Here is a 22,712-nt window from a genome sequence, read left to right as displayed (position 1 = left end):
ACACTCACAAAACATGGGAGAACATGTGATAAAAACACCACATTTATATACTCAACAGTTCCTGAGAAAACGGGTCGTTTATATAGCCAATTTAACATTGTCGAGATAGGGCGGTACGACTCCCCTTGATCATCCCTGTCACAGGTGGCAACTGTTTCATTAAACAATTTCCCTGAAATTTAAAGACTGTTAAATTTCTCTGGACCAAAATGGAGGGTGAATATTCTGAGCTGTCATTTACTTATTTATTATTTACTGATTATTCCAAGTTCAGTTACAATTAGAAACTAAATATGTACAAAGAAAATGATTTATTGGTTGATTCATAATCAATAACACTCGATCAAGATACTTTGTTAACACAGTTTCAGCAAACAAATCTGAACTGAAATGCCACCTTTCTGTGTTGTGCCATTGTATGACAACCTCAAATACATTAAAAAAAAAACCTTGAAGGAACACATTTTGAACTGTTGTCACTGAAAAGTGACAATTAGATTTTGGTAGTAACAACTTCTCGTAACCTCACACTCTCGCCACTGTTAGATGTAAGCATGACACACTGAGAATGTCAGAAAATTATGACAGCAAAACAGGACCAAACTGCTAATATTCAATTCTAATCTATAAAAAGTGTGTTAAAATAACACACACACACACACACAACTTTAAATACGTGCACATTAGTCTACACCACACAATCATGCAAAGCGACCTGCAAGCCAAAAATCCCAAGACAAGAATGAAGATTCCTGACGTAGGATAGCATCCCAGAGATAGACGTGATCAACTGAAAAACATATCAACAATTCAACGGATGTCACGTTTCAATACCCAACTCACAAAACAGCTGTTCTTGAAGCAGTACCACAGAGCTGTTTGTACAAAATGATATCTTTCTTGCTGTGAACACACACAGTTCAACTCCTCCAAGAATGTCTCAGTTTCCTGAGCCTTTCACAGCTCCCTGAGACTAAATTCAACTTCACTGAGATTTCCCCTGTTTTTTCCAGACAAGTTACCACCAAGGTATTAATTATCGAGATTTATTTCCTTGTGGTTTTCTATCTACTCATACCCTGCCATTGACCCATGCCGAAGTAAAGTGACTCACTAGTGAAGTATACCTTTTTTCCATACTTCTTAGGTTCAACAGCAGTTTGCCTGCACTAACATTAATTTTTGTTTTCTGGGATGTGCATTGAGCAGAGGTACACATAGTAGTGCTATCGTCTCTGGCCCAGAAAGGTTGTGGTTCTGAATGGAATCTCTCCTCACTATTTGCTACTGCTCAAAATTTAATTGGCAAGTTATTTGCACTGTAGTCACAATCAGCTGCTAGAACCTAAAAGTGTCTTGAATGACCCATGTCAAACAACTCACCGTCAATTTTATTTTTCTTTTTCTTCTTCTAATCACAATAGTACCATTTTGGGAATCTATATGCAAGGGCCAATGTGTGGATCCAGGCCACCACAAGACTTTAAACACTTCTGGCTTGTTTGGCTGGTCAATGGTCATTTGAATGAAGCTTGTTCTAGCATTTCTGATGTTTCACCAGCACGAGTGGCTGGCATTGTCAACACTTCATCACCCATTACTGATGGCAGACTGCAGTTGAGCTCATGGCCACAGACTATACATATTTGATGTGCCACTTTGAGGACTATTTATTCTATAATGACGACACCTTTCTTCAGTTCTCTACTATCTCTTCTTCTATTCTTAATTTAGTTTTGATACTTTTCCCCCATATTTATTATGCCTTTTTAATTTGGTATAACCATATGTGTATCCAGAAACACTGCACTACCGACAAAAATTGGATTTGACCCAGTTGTACATACTAGCTAGTTTTGAAATAAATAGATCTTGCTCTTTTCTCATATGCTTGAGTGATAATGTAATGTCCCGAAAAGTAATAATAATCATCACCTGTGGAAATATAAAAACAAAATTAAAATATAAGTTGGGGGCAATCTCTCTCTCTCTCACTCACTCTTCCAGGATTGTGGTGCCAATAGGTGAGAGGAAATTTAACAGAGAGGAGGAGAGGGGGGGGCAATATACGATTAGAGAGATGTGTCGAAAGCGAAAAGAAATGCATGAGTGAAAATAGGACTTCAGTAACATCAATGTACAAACAAGCGAAAGATGTACATAGGTATATATAGGGATGATAAGCAAACAAGCTAATTTCTTATTCTAGCTGTGGTGGTGCTGTTGTTGTTGTTGTTGTTGTGGTCTTCAGTCCTGAGACTGGTTTGATGCAGCTCTCCATGCTACTCTATCCTGTGCAAGCTTTTTCATCTCCCAGTACCTACTGCAACCTACATCCTTCTGAATCTGCTTAGTGTATTCATCTCTTGGTCTCCCTCTACGATTTTTACCCTCCACGCTGCCCTCCAATACTAAATTGGTGATCCCTTGATGCCTCAGAACAGGTCCTACCAACCGATCCCTTCTTCTGGTCAAGTTGTGCCACAAACTTCTCTTCTCCCCAATCCTATTCAATACTTCCTCATTAGTTATGTGATCTACCCATCTAATCTTCAGCATTCTTCTGTAGCACCACATTTCGAAAGCTTCTATTCTCTTCTTGTCCAAACTATTTATCGTCCATGTTTCACTTCCATACATGGCTACACTCCATACGAATACTTTCAGAAATGACTTCCTGACACTTAAATCAATACTGGATGTTAACAAATTTCTCTTCTTCAGAAACTCTTTCCTTGCCATTGCCAGCCTACATTTTATATCCTCTCTATTTCGTCCATCATCAGTTATTTTGCTCCCCAAATAGCAAAACTCCTTTACTACTTTAAGTGCCTCATTTCCTAATCTAATTCCCTCAGCATCACCCGACTTAATTCGACTACATTCCATTATCCTTGTTTTGCATTTGTTGATGTTCATCTTATATCCTCCTTTCAAGACACTGTCCATTCCATTCAACTGCTCTTCCAAGTCCTTTGCTGTCTCTGACAGAATTACAATGTCATCGGCGAACCTCAAAGTTTTCATTTCTTCTCCGTGAATTTTAATACCTACTCCGAATTTTTCTTTTGTTTCCTTTACTGCTTGCTCAATATACAGATTGAACAACATCGGGGAGAGGCTACAACCCTGTCTTACTCCCTTCCCAACCACTGCTTCCCTTTCATGTCCCTCGACTATAGTGGTGGTGCTATAGCAGGCAAATGAAAGTGAGACAGGGCATTGGAAAAGGTAAATATGCTTTACACGCCACACAAGTAAATAGACGGAAGAGATTATGCTTTTGTACTTGTCATCTCCAGTCCCTGAATATCTTCACTTTTCAACACTTGACTGCCTGTGTTATATGCATGAGCATAGGAGTTCTCATCTTCCTTGATAGATGGGAAACCTGTAAATGGCAAAGTGCATGTGTGCCACAGATATCTGAACATTTACACTGAATCCCCACTGCCATGAAACAATGCTGCAGAGGGAACATGTACATTACTTTTGTGACGTGACACACAGACGACACAGAATATACATGCAACTTCAGATGATGATGATGCAATTGCCAATGTATAATTTCAGCACTATGATAAATTAGCAGTCCAAACATTTTGGTGCTGCAATCTATCATCCAGCATTTAGTTGTTGTTCTCCTCCTCCTCCCCTCCCCACTTTAAATTTTCATAGCTGGAACTCATTCCACAGTACCATCTGAGCGGAACATCACGTGCCCATTGTCACCAGAGCCAATTTGTCAAGAAAGGGGGGTCAGCCTTCTATTGACTCTAGCCAGTAACATTGTTCACAGCAGTTTCCAAAGACGAATGCCCAATATTGTTCTTCGATTATTAACTGACCCAAGCACAGCACACCATGTAGCGTATCATCATTTTGAGAAATAGCATCAACCATGCATACACACTTCATCAATCAATATTTTCAGATGTTTACCTGCCAAATTTAAAAATAAATACTCAAGAACCACTTCAGATATCACAGAAGAACTTGACAGCACATCACTAGATTCAAATTCTTTCGCTATATCACATGGCAAAGGTGTTGTTGGGGGTACTAAATTCAAAGTAAACATAAAAAAAGGAGCAGACTGGAGTTATATCCCACAAATATACTGTTCTTAAAACCAAGGCTTTTTTAAATGTGCTAGAATCTATAGCCCATTTAAAAATGATTTCATATTTACGAAATGAAGTGTTATTATTTTATAGAGACATACAGATGTCTCCCTCATTACTAAAATATGAAATGAACGTTTTTAGCGGTCTTGCAGTTTTATCTTTGCGCATGCATTCACAGATCAAAAATTGCAAGTAAAAAGTTATATTGCTCATTAAAAATATTTGACACACACTATCAGCTCAGATTTCCTCCTGTTTTGGTAATGTTTATACATAGTCATGCAACATATAGTAGCACCATCCTGAATTATTTCTAACACTATCTGCTTTTTCAAGATCTTATAGTGATAGTGCACAAAGAAAATTGTCAACCTAGCAACAGGCTATTTATTGCCTGTACCATCCAAATACAAGAGCTTCAGAAGCATTATCGTCTGAATGATTTAAGTATTTTCAAGTTTAGTTTACTATAGTCAGTTGATAGCAGACGTAGTGATATAAATGAAGGAATGGCTGAACTTTAGTTGTGCAAATAACATCCTGGTAGGCTATCCCACTAATTTCTTGGTTTAAGCTATAGATTTCGACATCAGAATTTTCAAAAAACATCTAGGCTGCCTAAGGGCTACCAATCATATTCTTTAATATTCCTGACAGCACTAGCACTAACAAAAATGTTAGGTCATAATAACAATTGCAAAGTTTCATTAAGCAATTAGTTTGTGAAAACTCTAATGTGCACCATAATATGCACCCACGTCAGAGTGACCTTCGCAACCAGTTAAACGAAATATTGGGCTAATACATTCTTACACAGTCAATCGTCACTGCCGCTTCTTAAAACCTGCGGAAATAAATAATCCTGATAGCAATGCGGCAATTACGCACTACTACGTAATAGATATTTTTCGAGACAGGTATTTGTCAACATTATTGTTTATGAGTTAATTTTAAAAAAGAAACTAGTACAATTATGCCTATGAAAACACGTCAACAGGTGAATTTCATACAGCATTACACTGGGGCACTACATATAAGGGGGGTTTACAGCTTTAGCAAGGTAAGCGAAAATGTTTACATTGAATGACTGACTAAATTCTTGAGATTCCATCATTAGTTCACACGTTAAGAACAAGTCCACACCGCAAACACAGTAGCTTCGGCAGCTACGTCAATAATTCTATGGTGGCCGTTAAGCGGGTTCTCCATGAAATTAAGACAATTAAATTATGAATTTATTGATATTAAGGATACTTGTTGCACGGCACGTTGTGTAGCCGTGTCTGGAGACTGCGACTCTTTCAAAAGCTGCAATATTTGTCGCAAACCATCTTCTTGCGGCTGCCACGCCATTTTCATTATTGCTTACTCCTCGACTCACACCTGAGAACAGGAAGTTGAATAATAAGGTACTGCAAGTAACAGTTCTTTTCATTTAACGTACAAATATTTTCATTTTAGCTAGTGAAACTCATTTCTCTTTAAAGTGCGATAAAACAGTAATAACGTAATATTACGGTATACAGAAATTGTGGTAGTCATTCGTGAAACATTTTGACTAGCACAAAAACGTTCCATGTTGCCAAATCCGAAGAGTTTATACCGCTCCCGATTTTAAAACATAACTTACTATTTAAAATTTCCTCGTCAAGGCCGGGTGGTAAATCAAAAAGTTACTAACAGATATCTGCACGATTACGGAGCAATAACTTTCACACACTACTAATACTACAGAGCAACTGTCGAGTGATAGGCCGGACTGAACATTTACGCTGACCAACGATGTTTCCTAATTGAACTTCACTATAACTCTTGTGCGTTAACTCGAATTTAATGACGATTGATAATAAGAAAGAATGTATGGCTATTTCATGTGCAGATATTGTGGGTGTGTTACTGCGTTTGTAGCAAATACACTTACTGTCTGTCCTCGGTTATGAAAAAACGGGTGAACGCCCACGGTTTAATATTTCGAAATAATTTGCATACACTGGGGTATTTATCTATCGAATGGGAAGGCCGTTGAAGACAAAATCGTATTGATAAAATCGTAATAGTGATTTCAGGATGGTATCATGTCGTACTTGATTTTTAAATAACAGGTGATACCTTCACATTGTCATAATGCCGTGACAGTTTGCGTATTTTATAACTATATACATCTGTTGCCGGTTTGTGTTTGTTTACGCTGGACACTTTAATGTTCTCCAAATCTGTCAATATGTCATGGAATATATGGGATACACAACAGTAGCCTTGACGATGCATTAAGTAAATAATTTATCCATCAAATAATTTATATTAAGTGAAATAATCCTTATAGAAAAATAATTGCAATACACACGTTTTAAGTTTCACTTTACCTTTTTCTCTGCAAATACGTATTTTAACTGTTATGACACACTGCGCAAAGCTTATAGTTCTAAGTAATTGATAACAATGTTTAATAAACACCCAAACTTCATGCTGCAGCAAATGTTAAGCACACTTTCCTGCAGAAATAATTTTTTGCGAAACATAAACTTATGAAACACTTTCTATGGATATGAAATTAAATGATCGCATATGATATAGAATGATCACATAGGTTTAGTTGTGGGTAGAGCATGTGGTAGACTGCAGTTTATTGGTAGAATACTAGGGAAGTGCAATCAGTCTACAAAAGAGTTTGCATACAAATCACTCGTGCAACCTATGCTAGAACATTGCCCTAGTGCGTACCAGATAGAACAAACAGGGGATATTGAGTGTATACACAGAAGGGCAGCATGAATGGTCACAGGTTTATTTAATCACTGCGAGAGTGTCGCAGAGACACTGAAGTAATTGAAATGGCAGACTCTTGAAGACAGTTGTAAACTATAACAAGAAAGTCTATTGACAAAGTTTCAAGAACCAGCTTTAAATCATTACTCTAGGGATATACTACAACCCCCTATGTATCACTCACACAGGATCGTGGAGATGAGATTAGAATAATGTCTGCACGCAAAGAGGCATCAAACAATCATTCTTCCCATGCTCTATATGTGACACAGGAAGAAACCCTAATAACTGGTACAGTGGGGTGTACCCCCTGCTGTGCATCCCGTGGTGGTTTATAAAGTATAGATGTAGATGTAGAAAAATGTTTCACCTTTCCTCATATAATTTAAAAGGAGACTTTATCAGCTATTCAAACATTTAAAGCCTTGATAATATAAATAAATTAAAGCCATCGGCTGAAAACACTATTTGCAACGTGTTACTGCATGTACTTTCATGTTACAACAAAAAATCAAAATCCATTTATAACAGATAATTCTAATAGGTGCAATTTTACAAGTGGAGTAAATATTCCTACCACCACTATTTGGAATCAAGAATAGAATGGGTAGAGACCCTAATAAGTGTTACAATGGAAAGTACCGTCTGCTATGCACTTCGTAGAGGTTTATAGATGTAGAATCAGTCTTACATCAAGAATATAGCTGTGCTTTCAATATCTCACTGAAGAATTTTTGGATCAGCTTCAAATAAGTGACATATTTGAAGATCTAATGTGAAAACTTGTAGCACTTCTAGTTCAGGTTTAAGTGAATTTTCCGTATCGTGTAATTATTTCTATTTCTGACTTTTGGGGACTCAGTACATTTCTTGCAGAATAATCCCACAGCAGCAGCACGTAACTGATAGGCAGAGTACATTTTCATGAGATATTTTTCCATTATGTTTTTCAGTTTCCTTGGGAGCTTCAGAACTCATGTATTTCCGTGTATGGCTATAACTGCATCAAAATCTATTCTCTACAAACCACTTTGAAGAGCATGGCAAATGATACTTTCTATTGTATCATTTATTAGGCCTTCTTTCTGTTCCATTTGTTTAAAGAGCATGAGAACAGTGATTGCTTAAATGTTCTGTGCGCACTGTAAGCAGTCTTGACTTAGTGGTCCCTACAAGATTGATACTTAGGGAGTTGTAGCATGTTTCTGGATTCCTCACTTACTGTAGGTTCTTCAGAGTTTTTAAGTGGTATTTCATAGGACAGTTGACATCTGTCTTATTTGATCTCCTTCTTTGTAGATGTTCGATATACCTTTATAACAAGCCCTACTACTTGCTAAGGATCCCACACACTTGAGGAATATTCTGTGATTGGTTACTAGTGCGTTTTGTAAGCAAACTTACTTTTAGATTAATTGCAATTTCACAATATGCTACCAGTGAATCTGTCACTGAGACTAAGTAATAATTTCAGTCCACATCTGTAAACGTCATGGGACCCAGGTATTTGTATGAATTGGCTGATTCCAGTTGTGCGTCATTTGTGTTGTAATGTCCACCTCCGTAGTGTAGCAGTAGCGTTACCGCCTACCATGCAGGGGGCCCGGTTTCGATTCCCTGCAGGGGACTGGGTGTTGTGTGTTCTTCATCATCGATTCGCAAGTCGCTGGCGTGGCGTCACCTAATACAGTGGCCAAACTCCCCCGAATAGGGCCTCCCGGCCAACAGTGCTATACAATCATTTCCATTTTTTTGTGTTGTAATTAAAGTATGCTATGTTTTTTTTGTATATAGACATCTAATGCAAGTTGCCAATCTTCGCACCATGAAATGTTATCAATATACAGGGTGAGGCATTTAAAACTGTTTGTTGGAATATTTGGTGAAATACACACCAGACTAAAGGAAAAAGTGGTAATACATTTTGTTCACCTTGAAGAGGGACATACATTAACATAACACTCAACCACCCTGCACCACTCCTCTAGGGGTGGGAGGGTGGATGACTTTGAAATCTAAAATAGGAACCCCCATTTTTTATTGCATAATTGAATTCTCTGTGAAAAAATATGTAACTTTTGTGCGAAACATTTCTCTTGTTTCATGATAGATGGCGCTGTGGTCAGCTAACATGAATATGGGGTGACAATTGTTGCAAAACGGTAATATCTCAAAAAACTACACATCCAATTAGGAAAATCAAAGTACTTGTAAATAATAGATTTCAGCTAGAAACTAGCCATTCTCAATGCACTATCATTTTTGATCAATGCATGTAATGCCTGTTGGTCGGGCTTCATCCACAGTTCATTGAATACTCAGTTCATTGAGTCGCCTGTGTTCAACAGCATTCTGAATGTAAGGTAATGTGATGAAATCAGAGTACATTATTAGATATTTGAGAATATGCTATCATGTGACACCGTTTACCCTCCCGCAATACATTCTTAGACTAAATTTAGTGCTACCCAGGAACAATGTGGACACAGTGGTAATGTGTTCCCTTTGGGGTCCTTGATTCTGGTGACTCCCCTTGCCTCTCACTACCTCGGGGTGCTTGATTATTGTGAGTCCCCATGCCTCTCACTATCTTAGGATGCTTGATTACTGTGAGTCCCCCTGTCTCTCTCAAATGTTTCAGTGCAGCAAATGCATGAAATGTTGTCATTGTTTCTAATGCACATTGCAACTCTGTGTCTGAATGACAATCTGACATGTATTATTGTCCCTGCATTAATGTTTGCACATTCATTGTGAATTCACTGCTGCATATCTTCGGGGTTTGTTGGTACATCCCTGTAAACTCTCTCTTTTACCCATCCCTAGAGGAAAAAATCAGCAGAAGTCAAATCGGGTGAATGTGCGGACCACATTTGAGGACCTCCTCATCCAATTCATCTACCCAGATAGTTTCAATTAAAAACTTCTCGAGCTACTCATGAATAATGTGCTGGGCATTCATCATGTTGAGACCACCTATCCAGTCTTATTTGAAGTAGAACATCATCCATTAGTATGGTTAAAACATTATCCACAATGGCGATCTACATTTGTCTAATCAGATTACCTTCTTTGAAGTATGGGTCATTTACCTGCATGCCTAAAATACCGCAGCAAATGCTGACACTCCATGGGCATTGATGTTCAACTTGCCTTACCCAATGGGGATTCTTCACTGACCAATAATGCACATTATGTCGATTCACTTGACCATGATTCATTGGAGAAAAGTATCTGTGAAATGAAATTATCATTGACTGCCAGTTGTTCTTGTATCCAGTTGCAGAAATTCAGGCGATTGTGAAAATCATCATTGTGCAGTTCTTGATGCAGCGGTAAATGAAGTGGATGCCATTTGTGTGCATGCAATATACATAGAACACTTCTTTGTGAATATTTCTGAACCTCATGCAATTTGCTGAGAACTAATGTGAGGATTTGCAGCAACCACAGCTAAAACATTCACTGTGTTATTTTCGTTTGTCACAGGAAGCGCGGTCTTTCTCTAGGTTTAACACTTCCCATTTCAGTAAACAGCTGTACAATACTGCAAAACCTCATTGCTGACGGAACATTCCTATCAGGGAACAGAATAGCATACCTTTGACGAGCTTTGTCAACATTTCTATGAGCCTCAAATTATGTGGAAATGATATCAACCCCATCGTGGAACAATTGCGACGAGATGTGCACAGTCTGAATCATTGAAGTAACACGCACAGTCTGACCATGAACTGAGTGCATGATCGTGGTGTGTGTATTATTTGATTGTGGGAGGTATCACATGATAGCATTATCAAAAATGTACTTCGATTGTCTTAATCGGATGTGTATTTGTTTGATATAGCACTGCTTTGCAACAATTGCCACCTCATTTCCATGTTTGCCAGCTACAGCACCATCTGTCATGAAACAAAAGAAATGCTTCGTACAAAAGTTAGATATTTTTTCACAGAGAATCCAAATCTGAAATAAAAAAATAGGGATTCCTATTTAAGATTACAAAGTCATCTCCCCCTCCCACCCCCAGGGGTGGTGCAGGGGGGTTGAGTGTTATGTTAATGGATGTCCCTCTTCAAGGTGACCAACAGTTATTATCACTTTTTTAAAAATTTGATTTGTTTTTTCAGGACAGTTTTTTGTTGTTATATCTCCCTCTACATACATACATACATACATACATACTCCACAAGCCACCATACAGTGTGTTGTCAGGTTAGTAGTGAAAAGCGACAGGTGTGAAAGTACGAGGTAACAGAAGCAAAACCATGTGCACAAATGAGCCATCTGTGAGACAAATTCACATGTGCAATTACAAGCTGCCACTGACTTTAGTTTGAAACTGTGGACAAGCTCTGTTCTATCAGTTCCCACATGGCATTCAAATTTCTCAGTGGCTGCATCGAGTGACACTGTCGAGACATGCGGTTGTGGCTGTTCGATAGAAGGCAACAGTACAAGTGATGCGGCAGAGTCTCTTGGGCTAGGGCAAAAGACACAACAACATCGCACAGGTGGCCAGGCCTGTCATTGCAGCAGTGTGAGAGTACTGACTCTGCGTACCAATCAGATTTGAAGTGCTGCTGAATGTGGTGGGGATCCAACACTGCAGCTATGTCACCTGCAGTTCTGAAATAGCTCCCAGCTATTTGTGGGAGGTTTGAGGGCACTTTTCTTATCAAGATAGAGTTACTGAAGGCAACCTGTAAGTTGATTAAATGGATGCTAATATATGTCATTTGTAATTTTAATGAAACTGGTTGTAAGCTTAATTTAATGTTTTAAAAAAATTGGAAGTGACAGTTAATTTTACTGTATTTTTAATGGGCCTTAGTGCCTGACAATTATTGTGATTTTTCCTAATAAATATTCTGAAGGATAAGCCATATAATGATGTTTTAGTGCAGAAATTGCATATCCAGTCTTGTACAAATCTAAGCAACGAAGCATAGTCAACAAGGCGCTAAATGAAATGTGTATGTTTATTACAGGATGTTTGAAACCTACGCCACCTGTAAAACTCTACCAGCTCACAGACATACTGCAGATACTCATCATAAATTAACTGCCAACATTGAGACAACAAATCAGTTTCATCACAAAAACCATCCATTACGTGGGAATATTTCAGCAACCCCAAGGTTGAGGACCAGAAGTAATTTCTACACGATTACTTCAGTCTTGCAAGCAGCAGCAGCAGATATAGCAACAAAATGGTTGTGGATTTCTTAACTTGAGAATAACTCTACCTGATCTCTCCCTTCGGAAACCTCCCCACCTGGGCGCAAAAAGGAATTAAGATTGTGTAGCAGTCACTCAGCTGTCTTCATTCTGGGTTGGAAGATCAAAGAATAATTTCCAAAAATGGCACTTTCCTATGGATACCACCTTTCCAAAAATGGTACTTTCCTATGCATACCACCAACTGTTACTTGGGAGAAGCATGGACCATGGAACACCTACCGGATTGCCAAGTACACTCTGCATCTTGCGCAGAAGAAGATTTCTGCTTGCTACTCCAAGTGCAATTAAAATTGCAAGATTTTGATCAGTAGTAGTGTAGCTTGGTAATTCTTTCTTTCATTAAGGCCTTTAATGCTAACTGAAGTGTAATCCATTTGTTTCTGACGTGAATAAGTAAATACCCAAATAATCAAACTGGTCCTTACACTCACCTGATGGTCTTAATGCAACTGAACATTACCTTCCCAACTTCCTTCAGACTCCAAACCCACCAACTTATTCTTCGTACACTTTACTAACTGACCCTAACTCACAACTACATCTCCTTCGAGGGGAGGGTACAAAACAAATCTGTGGCACAGCCATGGCCACCAGCATAGCACTCTCCTATGCCAACCAGTTTTTGGTCCATTTGGAGGAGATCCTCCTAGCCTCCCAAAACGCCAAACCCTAGATCTACAGATCTTCCATGCTATTTCCCCATACACCCCTAATCCTCCCACCACTCCCAAGAACTAGCTACAAAGGAGTGCCCCCCCCCCCCCCCCCTTTCTTCACACAGTAACAACCCAGATTGGAACAGCTGAACCATATCCTCCACCAGGGCTTTGATTACCACTCATTATGCCCTGAAATGAGGGATATCCCACCAAAAATCCCTCCCACCCACACCCCAACCCCCTAAACTGATGTTACATCGGCCGCCCCATCTCCACAACATCCTAGTCCATCCCTACACCAATTCCAGTCCCAACCCGCTGCCACAGGGACCGTATCCCTGCAGGAGACCCAGGTGCAAGAACTGCCCAATCCACCTACTGAGCACGTCCTGTTCCAATCCTGTCACAGGCTTATCCTATCCCATAAGATGCCAGGCAACTGGTGAAACCAGCTATGTCATGTACCAGCTCTTTTAGAATCATTGCACAGCTTTCTATATTGGTATGACTACCAATCAGCAGTCCACCATGATGAATGGTACTGGCACACTGTGACCATGAGCAAAGTAGACCACCATGTTGGACTACATGCAGCTGACCATAATGTGCTTGATTTTAATGGCTGCTTCACTACCCTGAGCCATATGGATCCTCCCCTCCACCTCTAGCATTTCTAAACTATGCAGATGTTATCCTTATAACACCAGTCCTGGAATTATCCTGGCCTCAACTTACAGTAACCTGCTGTCCCCACACCCTCCACCCAACATCTTCCACCCACTCAGCCCTATCACCACCTCCCTATTTTTTTCTCCTCACCTTCTTTGTTTGCCGCCCTCTGCCAACACACCCATCCATCTTTCTCCTTCTCCACTAGTCTCCTTTTTCGTTTGGCTATTTTCCCTCCCTCCCCACGTTCCTGCCCACAACCTCCTGCCTCTGCATCTGTTGGCAGTCGAGTCCCTGCATGCTTCATTAGACAGCAAACTTCTCTCCAACCACTCGCACCCTGCTATCCCTTCCCCTTTCCCACCCCCTTCTACTCTGTGTGACAGCTGCAGTCCAGTTCAAGTTGCCAAAGATGGTAGTCATGTGTACATGAGGTGTGCTGGTTTGTATGAATGTATGTGTGCTTTTTCCTGAAGAAGGCTTGGCCAAAAGCTAATGTGTAAATGTCTTTTTGTTGTACCTGTCTGCAATTGAATGTGTCATCTTTATGGTGAGTAGCAGTCTGTCTTTCCCTTATATTGTTGATATTCCAACTTGGAGTTTTCACTTCGATTTGTGATTGATGGCTTTAGCAAAACATAATGCTATATGGGAAGAAAATGTGGTGTATACTTTACAAGAGGAAATATTGATTGATAAATATTTGGAAACAATGATAAGAAATCTGAAAGAAGTGCAACACATGGAAATCACCCATTTCTTAGGCCTAAAATAAACTGGCTTGTGAAACAAAATGACAAACATTTCAAGCTGAAAATAACAAATGTGAGATATTATTCCATAGACAATGAAAAACTATATAGAAATACTATTTGAATCAGCAGCAATACAGACATTGTTGAATGGGGAAAAGTGGTTGATATTAGGGATAATAAGATCGCCAGTAAGGTAAATGATTTTCTAAAGGAAATAAAAGGGCTTTTAGAGAAGTCTACCAGGGAATTCCCATACATAATAGTAGCAGGAGAACTAAATACAAAGAGAATGAGAGACAACTGCTATACAAGGTGATTCAATGATCTAATCAACCCTTATGATCTTAATGTAGTGGTACATAGTCCCACAAGGTGTAGTAAAATTTTAGAGACATTAACAGGTTACATAATAAATAAAATACCACATTACAGGCAAAAAGTACTGCAGTTGTTAAATACAGCCTTCACAGATCGCTGTATGATATTATCTAGCATATCAGACAAAGATAGCAAGGTCAGAAAACATGTTTAAAGTACTGTAACAAAAGAAGTTAGAAAACCTCGGTAGACTACAGAGATTACTGCACTCTGAAATTGGAGTGTGTGACGAAGGAAGTTGGGATATTTTTACTTCCCCTCTTGTTTTGCCATATGCCTCCTTAAATTCATTTTTTCCATTTAACTAATTACCATTAACATACTTGAGTATAATCTGCATTTTCATAAAAGAGAAAGGTTGGCCCTTAGGTAAAGAATATAACACCAGATCTAATTTTGTGCTTAGTTTTATGTACGTAATTGATTTTCTAATTTATTTTGACTATTCCTAGTTAATATCTTTTGTTATAGGGTGAAATCAGTAATCGTTTCGTAATTTAAATTCTAAAGTTGACTTATAAACAAATATAAATTCTGTACTAATTACAAACATTTGGAAGAACAACTGATAGTAATCTTAAAGTATCTATTTTGCTCTTTTCGAAAACATTTTAGCAAAGCTCGCCCTTAATTAATTCCAAAGCAATTACCAATTTTGTCAAAAGTATTGTTTGCGTAACTATATCCGTTAATTTCATCACTTAAACAAATAATTTGGCGTAACCCTTGTAGTAGAAGAAACTGTTAAAAAGATGGAATTTTCCAATGTATTCAGTTAATTTAATGAGTTAAGTTTTAATTGTAATTTCTGTAAATTAAACATCAAACAATGTGTAGTTTCAGTACCTATTATTGTTATGATATATAAAGGCCCAATTTTTGGGCTTGAGACAGACAGTCCATGGCTGAATTTCAGACGAGAAACTCGTAATGGTTAGATCAATAACAATGCATCAACTTAACTGTGAAATGTGTAACACAATTAGGTCATATTTTAAAACAATGACTGTGTCTATTCCATACATACCTTTTTATTCTTCAAGAACTGTGAACTGTGTGGTTAGGCTTTTACTGCTCGTAGATGTTCAACAGTAAACTGTTGTAGCAGTATGTGGATGTTTCCCTGTAACCTATTAATGAGGCTAATCGAAAGTTAAACAATGGTTAACTGACCATATAACTGTGTAATACTGGGGGGCTGTGAACAATGAAAGTAAAGAGCTGTGAAACGCAACTGTGCAGCTGTCGACTACATCATTCACTGTAGTCAGTGTTGAACTTCTGTAGTGCTTTGAGAAATTTTGTGTAAATTTTAGAACTACTCAGCCTTCTACTGTCTCGAACAAACGATATTTTAGAAGTGAGTACGGGATGATAGGGTCCTACCTACTGCACATCACATGTTTGTGTGTGCAGGTTTGAAATTCAGTCGTGAGAAGAATGTAGACGCGGCGGTCGAACGGCAACAAGAAGTACTTGTCGGGTGATCCATGGAAGTTTTAGTGAAAGTGCACGGAAGAACCCTGGAGCTTCTGTTATTCTGTGCTAGTTGTGTCAGTGACCATTCTTATAATAATGAGAGCAGTTGAGAAGGTACTCTTGAGAAAAACTCTTGTCTTAGGCTTGTTGAAGGGAAGACATGTATTATGATTCATGTTGAGACTGGACTTGGCGTTTAAGCCAACTTTCTCTTATATGTAAATTAGTTTGTTTCAAATGTTTGGAGACACGAGAGACTTACTAAACAGTTTATATTTATATGAAGAGAGAGATTTGTAATATGTCTGAAGTTCAAATATACGTCATTAGCTGAAGCAAATGAAATTGGTATGTCTATTTATTTTTATAAGCAGAGAGAGTTTTAAGAGATTCCTGTACCTAGCAGCATACTTCGGAGAAGAAAGTGAAAGAGAGTTTGCAGCAGCAGGCTAACCAGTAAGGAAAGTCGGCTGAGCATGTCAAGTAAGTCATCTCGTAAAAGAAGTGGAAGTTAGTATATTTACTTTGCACTTCAATTGTCGTCCAAAACTGTTAGACTTCCACCCCCTACCCCCCATTTTTCAGTGAGTATCACAACGCAGTACGTCGACAACAAAGAAATAAGGCCGGCGAACATCACAAGTGGCATATACTTAACAGGAAATGTAAATACAGGATGGGAATCATTTTGCAAAACATTAGCTTACTCCACAAGTCTCGCAATGTCCAGTAATATGTAGATGTACGAATGAAAAGTACAATGAAATTTGGTCATAACAGATGCAATACGGAAGAGCGAAAAACTATGTAGGAACATTGTCAGACAAAACCAACACAAGCAACCTGTTATACCTACAGGGACAAGGAGAGACTATAGGGGGAAAAAAGAAATCTAGTTGGTTTACTACAAAAACAAAATTACAGCTTTTTCTAATCTCACAATGATTATATGGTCCAACTTACAGAAAGGGAAGGTGTAGACATGAAAAACAGTGGGGCATAACTGGCAATAAGAGTGGCAAGAAAGTCATGTACACTAAACCTCTTTATTCTTCATGTCTACATGTTTGAGCCCTCTGGCACTATAGAGCTCTGAGTTGTAGCATGTAACATGGTGGGATGCAATGTAAGTATGTCAGTGTGTGAGAAACAGCATGCTGTAATCAAGTTTTGAATTTCAAGAGCCTGTCCACACATGGCGCACCCTCTCCTTCAGCACGACAATACCAGACCACACTGGTGCTGCAACAATTTGATGCCTTGGGTTCACTGTCATCGATCACCCTCCATACAGTCCTGACCAATTTTCATGTGTGTCCAAAACTTAAGGGACACCTTCAAGGACTGCACTTTGATAGTGATGAAGCGGTGGAAGCAGAGGTGAGGTTGTGCCACCGTCAACAAAGTCAAACATTCTACAGTGATGGTATCGACAAACTGATCTAATACATAGTTTAAAAACAAAAAATACTGATGGGCACTAGATAGCCCATCTAAAAGACTAATGAAATGTTGCCTGCAGCAATTAGTAAAGCATCTGGCTTTTTTAATAAATTTAGCTATGGAAGATGGAACATTTCCCATTGTTTATTAAGTAGTAAAGAGATTCCCATATACAAAGTAGGCTGCAAGGAAGATATAGTAAACCACAGACTAATAACTATTACAACTGTATATCTAAAATAAAATGCAATTCAAGCCAGTACAGTAAATACTGTAGGAAAATGCAATATTTTCAATGATGCACAGCATGGTTTAAGAAAGGCTAGATCTAAAATAACAGCGGTGCACGAGTTTTTAACATTTGCTACTAAGGCACTAGATGAACAGAAGAAAGTCTGTGGAATGTTTTGTGATCTTTTAAGAGACTCTGTGTATGCCATAACACATCATTAGAAAAGCTTCAGTGCTACAGTATAAGAGGGAAAGCAGCCGATTTCATAAAATCATCCATGGAAAATAAACAATATACAAGAAGTTACAAATGTCTATTCAAATTCTGAAATTGTTAAATGCCTCAAGGATCAACGTGTGGCCAACTACTTTTCATATTATAGGTATACGACATGTCCAAAGTAGTAGGTGAAAACGGTGTCATGTATGCAGCTATTATAAATGTTAACAAAACTACATATACGCAAAGAAAACACAACTTTAACAATATTACTGTCAAGCTAAGATATTTGGGTGTAAAAGAGACAGAAAGTTATTAATTCCTGGGTGTGATGGTGAAAAGATACTTGACACGGGGAAATATGGTATCCTGGTCTCAGGAATGATACAAATGTATGCATACAACAATTACTAAAGCAACAAAAGAAATCTGTAAGAAGCATAGCAATACTATCTCCAAGAGATTCCTGCAGAAATAAATATAGGGAACCAAACATATTAACAACATAATCACTTGAAATATAAGACACAATTATTTGTGGAAAAACTAACTGTACAGTATGTTTTAACAGGTATATCCACAGTTACAACACAACAAATAAAAGTGATTACTGCGTAGAAGGCAATTGTCTCAAATTAACTGACAAAGAGCCTGGAAATTCAGGGATATGACATTACCGTTTTTCAAAAACTAGTCACTTGATTACAGTTTGTCCATACAATGTTAAAGAATATCTCGTAGCTATATATTAAAGTAGCACATTCATATGTTACTGCACAAATACGTGCATCTTTTCAGACAGCACCAATTGCCTTTAATGTGGGATACGAACATCTGTATAATATAAAATGGCAGACATAGTAGACAAATGTGTTAAATGTGCTCTACAAAGCTTGATAAATATAGAGGAAATTGGAGGGTACCACAAGAAAAGATGACATACTAAAGTCGGTGAGTAGTTTGAGAGAATGTGCCAACATAATAAAATTGGATGTGAGCATGGAAACACTAAAAATCAAGACAACACAATCTCGGAAAGTGAGGTTACCAGCCTCCAGACAGAGGGAGAGGTTGCAGTTTACATTAACACATTGCTTTTGGTTCATGATATGACATATTGTTGCAAATAAGATGGTGGAAACCACGGACAGCCTTTCTGTAAAATTCTGGAGGTACGTCATTTGTTTTTCCTGTCAATGTTTTTAGTAGATTTTCCATAATCCTGGTGTTGGGTAGCATCAGGTTTGTCCATAAGTCTTCGGTGAAGGAGGATTCCCTCACCAGCAGTATACAAGAGAGGATCATGTTGTTTTGGACATGCCAATTGCTTTCTTTTTATAGAATGCCTTTACTCTTTCTAGTGTTGTTATGTTTTCATTGTGAGGTTTGGTCTGGTGATTTCTATGCTGTACATCAGTATTGGGGAGATTTTGGCTCTGAATAGTGCCGTTGTTACCTCTAGGCTGAGGAATCTTGAAATATACCAGGGTGTAACAGTCAATTAGTAAGTACTCACCCTCATTTCTCAGTGATCTCCGATGCTGCAGTAGCTGTAAAAAAATTTGCAAGTTATCTGCTCCACCAAAATTTGCCGCAACTTGCTGAGTTCTTGAGTGTGTAGCTATAGATTTGGTAGTGCTGAGGGAAATTTCAAGAAATTCAGGCAGACATGATGTTGTCTTTCAAAATCGCATGTTTATTCCGTAATACTGTAACAAAACTGTCGGAAAACTGACACCCATATGGCTTATATATATTTGTAACCATTACTGCCTGTGTCATCCATTATTAGAAACAGAAAATTTATGGATTACATTCAAAAATCTTGCTAGTGTATGCAGATGGTGTCATTCAGTTATGCATCAATTCGTTCCTCCCACATTGCAACATAAAGTTTTACATGGCTTTTAGTATTGAAATTTGTAAAATATGTTCACTAAAATTGTTGTTTTATTAAAGTTGCTTATATAATGAAGATTATTAGTTGGAAAATGTTCCTAACATTTCTGTGACACACATACAAATGGAATGCTTGTTTCAGTCCTTACAAAAACTATCCTGCACTTACAAAATGAGGATTGTTTATGTTTTATGTTAAAGTATCAATTAGTAACAGTTGAACCAGTGCAGGAATAAATGTATGCTTGCTAAAATTAGAATGAAATTAATGACAGAATATGAATCACTATAATAAATTGAATTCTAAATGACCAGATAATTGCAATAAGGTCTTTACAAAATGTATATAAGCCTGTAAATGTGGCGGCAGCCTAATAGCTGAGGTCAACACTTCATGTCATACTTATCCTAACAATCATATATATTGGTATGTTTCAATCTAATGTGTTCTATTTCATGAATAGCCATTATTGCTTTCATTGCTTTCTCTGTTACATGTTTTGTGAAACATTTTGCACTTGTTTGTATATTGCGATTCCTTGGTACTTGAAGTCTGGTACGATTTTCAGTTTTCTCTCCAGTAAGATGATCTCAGCTGATACAAGTGCTCCTCCTCCACTTCTGAGCATTATTATTTCTGTTTTTGCCACATTTATTTCAAAGCTGTGTTTGACACACCAATCTTCCATATTGTTTATTGCTGCTTATAGCTTTTCAATGTCCTTTGAGCTCTCTTTGGGTTATTCTTGCAAGGATAAATAACAGAGGACTCAGTGGGTCTCTCCTAGAAGTACTCCTTTTGATTGGAGTATCGAATCTGACAGGGAGAGGTTGTCTGAGATACTCATTTTATTCTATCACAGTACTGTGCGTATGATTCGTGTCTTATAGTTTTTTTTTTGGTCATTAGCTTTCTGTTTCCAATGTCAAAGTCCTTTGTGAAGTCTATAAATACTACATAAAACTTTTCTTTGTCTTCAAGGGTTTCCCATATGATCTTCAGCAGGAATTCTGTTGCAGTCAGAGTTGATCTTCCTGTCCTGAATGTCATTTGGCCTTCGTGGAGAAGTTCGTTGATTGTTTGCTTTATTCTTTCTGTTATTATTTTAGTGAACATTTGAAAGATAAATTTTCTAATGCTATGATTCTGTATTTGCTATGGTAACTGGGGTTTCCTTTCCGTTTATATAGCACTTTTATTATTGATTGTCTCCACAGTTCTGGAATGGAAGCTGTTTCTATGCACTTACTGTGGAGTTTTGTTCACGATGACATTAGCATTTGGTCAGTGTCTTTTAATTATTTGCTGTATCATCTTTCAGTACCTGCAGCTGTTTTGTTCTTGGTGCTGTTAATGGCATCTGTTGACCCCTTCTGTGCCCAACGGGACTCATTCCATAGCTGTTTGTGGCACTGCCTCCTGTCTGTCTTTCAGTCCTTCCTTATTCAGTATGTTTTTTGAAGTGTGCCTCCCAGTCTTTCATATCAATGTCATTTGTTTCAACTCAGTTTCTGAGGCATAGTGCAATATATGGGTATCTTGTGGTCTCCTCCACTAATTTCTGCCCCTCTCTTTCCCAGAATGTTCTCTTCTTTTCTTTTAGAGTTTTCTTATAGATATATCATTTTTCGGGGTTAGTCCTGAGGAGTGTGTGGTTCTCTGCACACCGTTTTAGTTGGTGTATGCTTCCTACTACATCATTTTGTAACCTGTAACACTCCATGTCGAATCATTTTTTCGCTCTTCTTTTGTACCTGGGATTGGTGGCATGTCAGTTCTCCTTTTGCTTCTGTTGCATCCTATAGTCATGAATTTTCTATTATTATTTCAGTTTGTTTTATATTGTCTGATTTTACTTCCACTTTCCTGATGTCTATTGTTCTTTAAAGTACTTGTTCCTCCTCTGTCATGGGTTTTTCGCCTTCTCCATGAGTATTTTATTGCCAGAGGAATATGTTTCCAAAGTGGTGTGGTTTGCAGTCCAGAGAGGAGTTATATGCCCCTAGTTGGTCCTCTTTTGGATGCAGTATCTACTGTGCTTTTACTGTTGTGGTAATATACAGATTTTTTGGGGTGTTTAATGTGGTAAGCCTATTTCCTGCAATTTTCCCACTATTATTTTTCATTTGCAGTTTTGTATATCCACTGTAGTTTAAGTCTCCGGCAATAATTAGTAGTTTTTCATGTGTACTCTAAGTGAGCAGCTGGCCTATTTCATCTACTACGCCAGTGGCGGCTTTGTTTGATTATTATAATGTGCTTCATTTGTGTTAGGAGTGTATGTCCCTGTTTGATAGTTGTAGTTATTGGTGTTAATTCCAGTTTTATGAGTACAGTTATTCCTTTGTCACCTTATTTTGCTTGGAGATAAGTGCAGCACAATTCCAGGTTTTAGCCCAGTTTTTGGTTCAAAACATTTCTGTTAGGATTGCTATGTCATATCCATGTAGAAAGTCTCTTGGAGCCATGTTCATTGCACATTTTAGACTTTCCATATTCCATAGAAGTATCTTTAAGGTTCCAACTGCTTCTACTACTTTGCATTTTTGTGGGTAATGTCTTATGGAAGAGATACGGCTCCATATAAAATAAAGAGAATGGAGCCGTATTAATAAATGTATAATTTTAACTCCATGTAAACATGACACATCTGTACTGAACTTGTTGACATTTCTGACATTTATATAGTTCAATTACATTTGTTAATTTCATATAAGTTTTACTTTCTTTATTTTCCTCACCTGGAAAATATTTTTATTCTGAAAGGCAGAGAAAGAGCCAGTGTTTCATCTTATTCAAGTGTTACTTCAATCCACAATTCTGTTTTTTTTCCTAGTCTTT

General features: G+C 38.0%; 1 protein-coding gene across 1 annotated transcript in view; it reads right to left on the bottom strand.

The window, feature by feature from the left end:
* The window catches only part of LOC126483606 (transportin-1), a 160,505-nt gene extending 154,612 nt beyond the window's left edge, over positions 1–5,893 (bottom strand). Inside the window, exons 1-2 of the mRNA XM_050106641.1 lie at positions 5,758–5,893; positions 5,382–5,510 (exon numbers count right to left, since the gene is read on the bottom strand). Of these exons, the coding sequence (XP_049962598.1) occupies positions 5,382–5,486 (105 nt within the window). The 5' untranslated portion in view covers positions 5,487–5,510; positions 5,758–5,893. The remainder of the gene's footprint in view (positions 1–5,381; positions 5,511–5,757) is intronic.
* Positions 5,894–22,712: the final 16,819 nt, after the last annotated feature.

This window comes from Schistocerca serialis, chromosome 6 (genome assembly GCF_023864345.2).
Source record: "Schistocerca serialis cubense isolate TAMUIC-IGC-003099 chromosome 6, iqSchSeri2.2, whole genome shotgun sequence".
NCBI classification, from domain to species: domain Eukaryota; kingdom Metazoa; phylum Arthropoda; class Insecta; order Orthoptera; family Acrididae; genus Schistocerca; species Schistocerca serialis.
The sequence above is the reverse complement of the archived record's forward strand: the minus strand, read 5'-3'. Positions and strand labels throughout refer to the sequence as shown.